Raw genomic sequence first — 8254 nt, 5'->3', positions numbered from 1 at the left:
ATTTCTACAAAATGTTTTCTCAGAAATAATTATAAAGTATTATTATCAAATAATTGACAAAATAGAAATGTAACGATCTAGTGGAGACGTAACTTTATGGTTTCACTGGTGCTGCTATGCACAATGTGATCCTTAGAGATTTTGTGTGAAATGGAAACCTTGAGAGTGCGGATTTGCGCGTGAAACCCTTGGTCATTTAGATGTGACCCCTTCTTCCTTCATTCTGTATCTACATTAATTTATAAGGAATGTCTTTGTTATCTCGATGACATGAAATATATTAGAATCTTTTATCTAAATTTTTTTATTAAATTTTATATATATTTTTTACTTTATTTATTTATTATATTATGGTATTTATTATATAATAGAGATTTTTATGTGTTGTAATTAATACATACAATTAATTACATACAATCTCTGTTATTCTATTCGTTAACACAAGTTCACCACATCCTGGACTCGTAAAAATTATTGCACATAGAATCTGGAAATTATATGTGAATAAGAGGACTAGCGATAGAACTAATTGACTGAAATTTGACAATAGACAGTTTAACAAGATTATATACGACATTATATTCGACTATTTTTTCTTTGAAGATTTAACTCAGCAAAGATTACTTGTTATAAATATTATCATTTGAAAAATTTTTCTTATAATTTATAACTCGGCATTTTAAATTCTTTATATTATTCTGCGATATTGTATTGTATGCGTTATTCAGAATTTGTAATTTCGTAATACTGAAGATGACCTAATTTCAGGTCGAACGTTTATTTTTCCAATTGTTACATAATTAAAATATAAAAAATTATTGCTACGAATATTTTGCGTTGTGATACATGCCATTAGGAGATTTTCTCGTTTGAATATTTTATAATCAGGAAAATTATTAAAATATTGTCAATTCGAAAAATTATTTCATTAGTTTCTTTCTTATCCAATTTTATCATCTATAAAACTTATACGTAGGTACCTCTGGAAGATCTTCAAAGAGCCTCCAAGATGCTGGTGCAAGCATTGGCGATACGCGAAAAATACATGAACAACTCCAAGCAGAGCTTCCCTACTATTACTTCTAGATTCTTGCGTAGTATCGATAAAAGACCACTCACTACGGATGATGAAGTACATCACGACGATCGCAAGGCCATCGAAGGTATCTATTGTTAATTGAGAAGTGGCTCCAATACCAAAGTCATAATGAAAATCCAATTTGACGTTCCATATCTACCTTAACCATATTCTCATTGGACGTCCTTTCCTGATGGTGCCGTTGTCTATGAAAGAAACGTGATTGTAATCTCACAAAATACTTCAATGCAATTAACATTAACGTTTAACGCTTCAAGCGCCGATGGCAATAACGATGTCAAGCTACCGTACATGTATTGTGCAATTTTTTTTTCTTTTTCTTTTTCGTCAAGCGATGTGTATCTAATCACGCGGCTCCTCGTGCGGAGCTTCATACAAAGCACAGCTTTAGTTTAGTGTGCGAAGCACTACACATTTTTAATATGAGTTAATAAAGAATATACGATATCAGTTTTATTACATATTTCTTAAGGGAAAGAGCTGCTGGATATTGCGAAAGAAATCGGGGGCAGTCAATCCGACGCGGACATCGACGCGCTGATCAAAGACATCTCTTGGACAGGTCTTCCTAGTACCTATTAATATCCTTACCTTGAATTTCCTGTTGCACGCTGTTTTTAATGATGATGCTAATTGTTACTTTTTAAGAATCTCTTTACCATGCGCGAGGTAGTTTTATCTCGGAATAAATCAAACAGCGCTGCAGCAACAAACAGTTTACGATATTTCTCTAATACATACGATTAATTATTAACAGATCACCCGGTACATGCGCCTGCTTCTCGCGGCGATCCTTGGGAATGTGAATTTCCACCGACGAAGAATTACAAGATCGTACCAGTCAATGGCGTGTTCAACCTGTTCGCCAATGATGAGGACCTGGCCAATGGCAAACCGCTCCCGTATTCGTATCCGGACCTGGCGGCCTTCGTCCAGGACATGAACCTCCTCTGCGCCATGATCGCTGACGGACCCTTGAAATCTTTCTGTTACCGAAGACTGAGTTATCTGTCCTCTAAGTATCAGCTGCATGTGCTGCTAAACGAACTCAGGGAACTGGCGAGTCAGAAGGCCGTGCCGCATAGGGACTTCTACAATATTAGAAAGGTTTGTACACAAACAATTCGAATTCGTATAAAGCGTAATTTGAGAGAAATTTTAAGATTTGTAAGATCAATATTTATTGTAAAGTTAGAAACAGGATAATGCAATTTTAAAGTAGGAAATTAAAGAAAACTTTATATTTTTTTTATATAGTTATTTCAAATTGAGTTTTTCTACTTATATCTCAGCATATGATTGAGTTGCGCTATTATACGATTTATTTTTCAGGTCGATACTCATATACATGCGGCTTCGTGTATGAATCAAAAGCACCTGCTTAGATTTATCAAAAAAACGTTGAAGAATCACGCTGATGAAGTAGTTACTTGTTCCAAAAACGACGAAACTATGACACTCCGCGAAGTCTTTCAATCCATGAATTTGACTACTTACGATCTAAGCGTCGACATGTTGGACGTTCATGCAGTAAGTATTTTTCCGAAGATTTACAAGAGACATCGAGGAAGTTTCTAAAAAGTATTGCATTTTATTCTTTTTTCTTCGCAGGACAGAAACACGTTTCACAGATTTGACAAGTTCAATGCGAAGTACAATCCTATCGGCGAGAGCCGCTTACGTGAGGTTTTCCTCAAAACCGACAACTATTTGAACGGCACATATTTTGCACGAATAATCAAGGAGGTCGCAAGCGACCTTGAGGAGTCTAAGTATCAGAATGCAGAATTGCGTCTTTCGATCTATGGCAAGAGTCCAGAAGAATGGGATAAACTAGCTAAATGGGCAATTCAGAGCGACGTCTATTCAGATAATGTGCGCTGGCTTATACAGATTCCTAGATTATAGTAAGTCTATCGTACGATACGCGCGGCACTTAGACTTGGATGGATTTCTCATTGTTCGCATTTTATGTTATAGTGATATTTTCAAGCTGAACAAGCTTATGACAAACTTCCAAGAGATTATCAACAATATCTTCCTGCCACTTTTTGAAGTGACCAACGATCCCAATTCTCATCCGGAGCTGCATAAATTTCTCCAATATGTATGTTTTCCTATTTCATGTTATTTTTATTTCTGATCCGCTTTTGTTACTGTTATACTTTTCTAAATGTTTTATATTCGCTATGTTATAGGTAATAGGCTTCGATTCCGTGGATGATGAAAGTAAGCCAGAAAATCCTCTCTTCGATAAGGATGTTTGTCCACCTGCAGAATGGGACGATATAGAGAATCCACCATACGGATATTATCAATACTACACTTACGCGAATATGACGGTTCTTAATCACTTTAGAGCGTATGTTGATTATCAAATTTTTTTATTCTATTTCGAGCAATTCTCTATTTATATATTTTGGATGAATATAATTCTGAATTCTTTTATAGAGAACAAGGCTTCAATACATTTGTCTTGAGACCTCATTGCGGTGAAGCAGGACCCGTTCAACATCTCGTGTGTGGCTATATGATGGCGGAGAACATTTCGCATGGTTTACTGCTCAGAAAAGTTCCTGTGCTTCAATACTTATATTACCTAGCGCAAATCGGCATCGCGATGTCGCCACTCAGTAACAATTCGCTTTTCCTTAATTATCATCGTAATCCTCTTCCAGAATACCTTGCTAGAGGACTATGTATAAGCTTGTCTACAGATGATCCTCTACAGTTTCACTTTACTAAGGTAAAGGAGAAATTATTATGTATTATAAACAATAATGTATAGAGTATTTTTTTGTAATTTATAAAATTCGTTACTATACATACGTAAATATTTATATCATAATTATTGCTTATTTAATATATCTCGTAGTCAATGCATAATGTATTGTAGGAACCGCTGATGGAAGAATATAGTATTGCTGCGCAAGTGTGGAAACTCAGTTCGTGTGACATGTGCGAGCTAGCACGCAATTCCGTTCTCATGAGTGGCTTTCCACATAAAGTGAGTAATTATATCTGCTCTCCAATCTTTCGTGTATATAAAAAGCAACTAAGAGATCGGACTAATGCTTCTTTAAACCCTCTTATTTGTCTTATTATAATGACATATTTCTCGATTTCATATACTTGCTTAATGCATAGACGTGATGAAATTTCATGTGATTTAATTGTTTTATTTTGCAGAGTAAGCAGTACTGGTTGGGACCTAACTATACAAAAGAGGGAGTCGCTGGTAACGATATTACTCGAACCAACGTACCAGACATACGAGTGGCCTATCGATATGAAACCTTAGTTGACGAACTGTCCAATATCTTCAAGGTCGTGGAGAAACCTGAGTCACTTCCATTTTAATAATCGATTATTTGGATTTTATCAAATCGATGGAGATCGATTGAGGTGAAATGATATTCAAAGATTGACGAATTATGATTATTCATATGATTTATTCTTGTGATTCCGGCTCTTTTATCCGGCTAACTACAAAATATGTTTTTTGAAACATTACGAGAATTCGTAAGGAAATTATTTTCTTTTCTTATATAATTACTGATCTTTTTCTCTTCACACATCAAGAATATAAATCGAGGCTGAAACTTCGAACAACATCGATCAAATTATATGTTAGATGAAGTACAATACCAAATTATCTAAAATATGTATATCTTGTATCACAGATTTTTCAACGTGAGAATGTGCTTAAGATCGATATCGCGTGACAAAAGTATGCAATTCTACTTTGACTATAGATAGATGAAGGGCCAAATGCGATTTCGTGAGGCCATTACATTTCTATATTAAATTATGGAATCAGTTTTTAAATTGATTCCATAATTTATTATGGAAATCCGTATTTGTTGCTTAAACAAATTATGAACTTTACGTATGTATCGTTCATCTTTCATCTTGCACCTTTTTTAAAGACTTCAATCGCAAGAGTAAATCAATCAGAAATTATACATATACGTTGACCAATTTAATAGTAGTTGTTAGAAGATATTTCTTCTATCATTGCAAGATTCGTAATACACTTTAGTATTGTAATACAAACTAGGCTAGAAACGAATATTACGTTTATTCACCTTGATGTTAAGCTCGTGATAAAATAACTCCGTTTTTCACATTTCGGCCGTGTACGGTGATAACGGTATATCTTTCTTGGATTTTAGTTTTATTTTCTTACATTTTTGTACATTTATATCTTAATGTATAACGTTTGTTTCGGCGAGCATTCAGATAGCTGGCTCGTATGCGGATAGTTAACTCGTGCCATTGTATACCCTTCTTTCCACAAATAGATAGTGTAAATAGGAAATTACTTTGATTAGATGTAACTAAGATATTTTACGAGCTTTACATGCGTGCCAAGGTATGATGCAACGATATAAATATATTTCTCGTTATTTTAACTTCATGATTCTTTTTATCATTTTTTGCATCTGCCATTTTCCGAGAAAACTCTCTGAACAACGAGCCTAAAGGATTTAAATTAAGCGATATACGATCATCTATAACACTTGAACACTGTGCCCTGAATATCGAATTTAAATTAAATTGTTACTAGATAGAAAGATATATATTTATTGTAAAAAATATATATACTATAAAACGGAAATATATACTTGCATCGTTAAAACAGAAATTACGAAGTTTTTGATCGAATCAACGATAGCCCAATTTATACGCGAGCATTAATATCCAATAACTGATCCATCAAATACATATACATATATTTTATCAAAAGAGAAAGAATGCATTTCCTTTTTATTCATTAATTGAATTAATTATGAAAAATATAATTGAGGTAGAGATTACATTTTGAAAATCACCTGCTATTATTTTACAAAAAACATATCTGTAAATTTATATACAATACGGACGAACATTGATCATTGATCATTTTCGCTATCTATTCAAAACTTCATCATATCTAAAAAAAATCTTTTTTACGTATTACTTTATACATGTTGAAATAATACGACTACTACAAATACCTCGAATAATTTGTAGTCGATAGGAGATATGATTATTTGCCCTTGCCTTATTAAAATTAATGAACTATTCCACTTTTTTCGCCTTGGGTAAGTTTTGTATAATCTTTGGTATTACTTCCGTAAAAATAATTGTGCCTATGAAAACTAGCAACGTACCAATCCAATGATATATAGTAAATGGATTCTTGAAATAAACTATAGAGAATAATAACGACAGAAATTTTCGCAGCGTTATTACCAGAGTAACTGTTAGAGAGCTGCATTCCGTGGTTAATACGAATACAGAGCTGATGCACATGTATCTGAAAGTACAATTAAGGCGAATACTTTGAATACGTGATAGTATATTTGTTAGATGTGTTGATATTACGCGTTGATATACACGCGTGTATGTAATATAATATAATTGCATTTAGAAAAGGATACTGCGTCAGAACATTTCCAATTAAATATACGATTAACGATGGCATATGTACACCAATCACAGGTAACCTTAATGGTTCAGATGCGAGTGCGAAATTCCAATGATCGTAAATATTAGGTGCTAGCGTTAGGAAGAACGGCAAGGGTAACAAGTGCTGTAAAAAAATTTTCGTTATATCGTTAATTAGCTTGACGTTGATTGATATTTTACAGGAAGAAATAAAACTTACTGTATAGTACAAAGCTTCCCGCGCGTTTTTACCGTACCGATTATGTAGTTCCTCCTGATAAATACCCATTCTAGCAGAAACGAATAAAGCGATCGTGAGTAGTAATATGCCTAAAGCCCACCAGAAAAAGTCGTCCCACGGTGTCGTGGCTATTTGCACATTTTTCTGCTGCAAGGACTTGATTTCCTTGCCACTAACAATTGTGCAAAGCGCTATTCCCGTAGTGATCATAAATACTGACAAGTACTTGCTAAACATATATTTCCTATTTAAAATAATAATCCCCATAATCATGTTAGCTATAAGAGAACCCTGAAACAATACAATGTACATTTATAATACAGGATACTATTTGTATCTCTCAGACAACATATCTATAATACATCTTTATGATGTCTTTAAAATGTCTTTTAGACATACGTGTCTAGGTCACTAATTAGAATCCACACAGCATAATTTCTCCAAGAGACATTCTAAGAATATCCTTTGGACGTTCAGAAGACGTAGGGATATTTTTAAAGTCGATATTCATAATCTATTCTTATTTTAAAATTGTCTTAAGTAATGTTTTAAATATGAGATTATGATATCTAAAGACAATTTTAAAAACCGACTATAAATATCGGCCTATGACATCTATATATATATATATATATATATATATATATATATATATATATATGGGAATGAATTTACTTGTTACTTACAGCTCTAAATATCATGTGTAGCGGCATAGGAATATTAAAGTCAAACGCATAATTATTGCATACGTTGGCGACAAAAAACATTGTGACCAGAATAAAGTAATCCTTTATGCCTATGTTTGGTTTGACAGTGCCGCACTTTGATGTAAACAGGAATCCCTCGATGGATATAAAAAGGAACTGTGAGAACGTAATGAGATTCCCACTGCCAGGATCATCTCTGAAATCAGAGTGATAAAAAATAAAACTTGTCATTCAACTCATGATGTAAGAAAATCTTAGTTTCAACTCTCATTTGTTTTATCATGACATTCACTTTACGTAACAGTACTATCTCCGACTAAAGTATTATGGTAAGTGCTTTTTTTAAGTTGTAATTACAGATATTGGTGAAAGAAGCGATAAGTGTCGTAAAAAAATTTTACTAGATAACATACAGTGCGCGCGGTTATGTAACTTGGCCGGTTAGACGAGTTATTATTGGTGGTACTTACTTGACAAGCAGTTCCAGAAACACGACGTTGGTGCAACAACCGAGGAAGACGCAGAGTACCGCGACAGCCGCCCGCATCGTGTTCGCTCTAAATCTTATTTTTTTCCTTCGACTTCCTCGTTGATCGATCTCGGGAGTCGTGGTCTAACCTATGAAGGTTACGAATCGCGCGTTGGATTCTCCAATGAACGTCACGCAATTCATCGGCACACTAACCACTGCGGCCAATGTTGGCGGTCGATCGCGAATTATCAGCGATGTAATAATGCGATGTATCGCGCGGTCGGATATGCGCGCGATGCCAC

General features: G+C 34.2%; 2 protein-coding genes and 1 long non-coding RNA gene across 15 annotated transcripts in view; 1 reads left to right on the top strand and 2 right to left on the bottom strand.

Moving 5' to 3' along the window:
- LOC147910282 (uncharacterized) overlaps positions 1-970 on the bottom strand; it is a 1248-nt gene extending 278 nt beyond the window's left edge. The window contains exons 1-2 of the long non-coding RNA XR_015544592.1: positions 402-970; positions 1-229 (exon numbers count right to left, since the gene is read on the bottom strand). The exon at positions 1-229 is cut by the window's left edge and continues 278 nt beyond it. This is a non-coding gene — a long non-coding RNA (uncharacterized LOC147910282). The remainder of the gene's footprint in view (positions 230-401) is intronic.
- AMPdeam (AMP deaminase) overlaps positions 1-5747 on the top strand; it is a 33720-nt gene extending 27973 nt beyond the window's left edge. For 10 of the 13 annotated variants that reach the window (XM_011063612.2, XM_011063620.2, XM_087404577.1 and 7 more), the window contains 10 exons: positions 977-1163; positions 1572-1670; positions 1857-2206; positions 2432-2629; positions 2711-3006; positions 3080-3206; positions 3298-3461; positions 3551-3845; positions 3996-4106; positions 4289-5747. In XM_011063612.2, coding sequence (XP_011061914.2) covers positions 977-1163; positions 1572-1670; positions 1857-2206; positions 2432-2629; positions 2711-3006; positions 3080-3206; positions 3298-3461; positions 3551-3845; positions 3996-4106; positions 4289-4459 — 1998 coding nt within the window. In that variant the 3' untranslated portion in view covers positions 4460-5747. The remainder of the gene's footprint in view (positions 1-976; positions 1164-1571; positions 1671-1856; positions 2207-2431; positions 2630-2710; positions 3007-3079; positions 3207-3297; positions 3462-3550; positions 3846-3995; positions 4107-4288) is intronic. The other 3 variants (XM_011063686.2, XM_087404580.1, XM_011063629.2) reach the window with 2 other exon arrangements.
- On the bottom strand, positions 5260-8254 carry Efr (ER GDP-fucose transporter). The gene is made up of 5 exons (XM_087404581.1): positions 7951-8254; positions 7460-7676; positions 6753-7064; positions 6526-6677; positions 5260-6401 (listed from the first exon to the last, which is right to left on the bottom strand). Exons 1-5 carry the CDS (start codon positions 8025-8027, stop codon positions 6164-6166), a joined length of 996 nt encoding a protein of 331 aa, XP_087260707.1. The 5' UTR covers positions 8028-8254; the 3' UTR covers positions 5260-6163.

This window comes from Acromyrmex echinatior, chromosome 3 (genome assembly GCF_024713525.1).
Source record: "Acromyrmex echinatior isolate Ae372 chromosome 3, ASM2471352v2, whole genome shotgun sequence".
Taxonomy (NCBI): domain Eukaryota; kingdom Metazoa; phylum Arthropoda; class Insecta; order Hymenoptera; family Formicidae; genus Acromyrmex; species Acromyrmex echinatior.
The sequence above is the reverse complement of the archived record's forward strand: the minus strand, read 5'-3'. Positions and strand labels throughout refer to the sequence as shown.

What these genes read in the sequence shown, in the direction of transcription:
- Efr (XM_087404581.1), bottom strand. Translation starts at nt 8,027, where the DNA reads ATGCGGGCGGCTGTCGCGGTACTCTGCGTCTTCCTCGGTTGTTGCACC. An exon ending in TACACATGATATTTAGAGCT is followed by an intron (nt 7,065 to 7,459) that starts GTAAGTAACAAG and finishes GTATTGTTTCAG; the next exon opens with GGTTCTCTTATAGCTAACAT. An exon ending in GGGAAGCTTTGTACTATACA is followed by an intron (nt 6,678 to 6,752) that starts GTAAGTTTTATT and finishes ATTTTTTTACAG; the next exon opens with CACTTGTTACCCTTGCCGTT.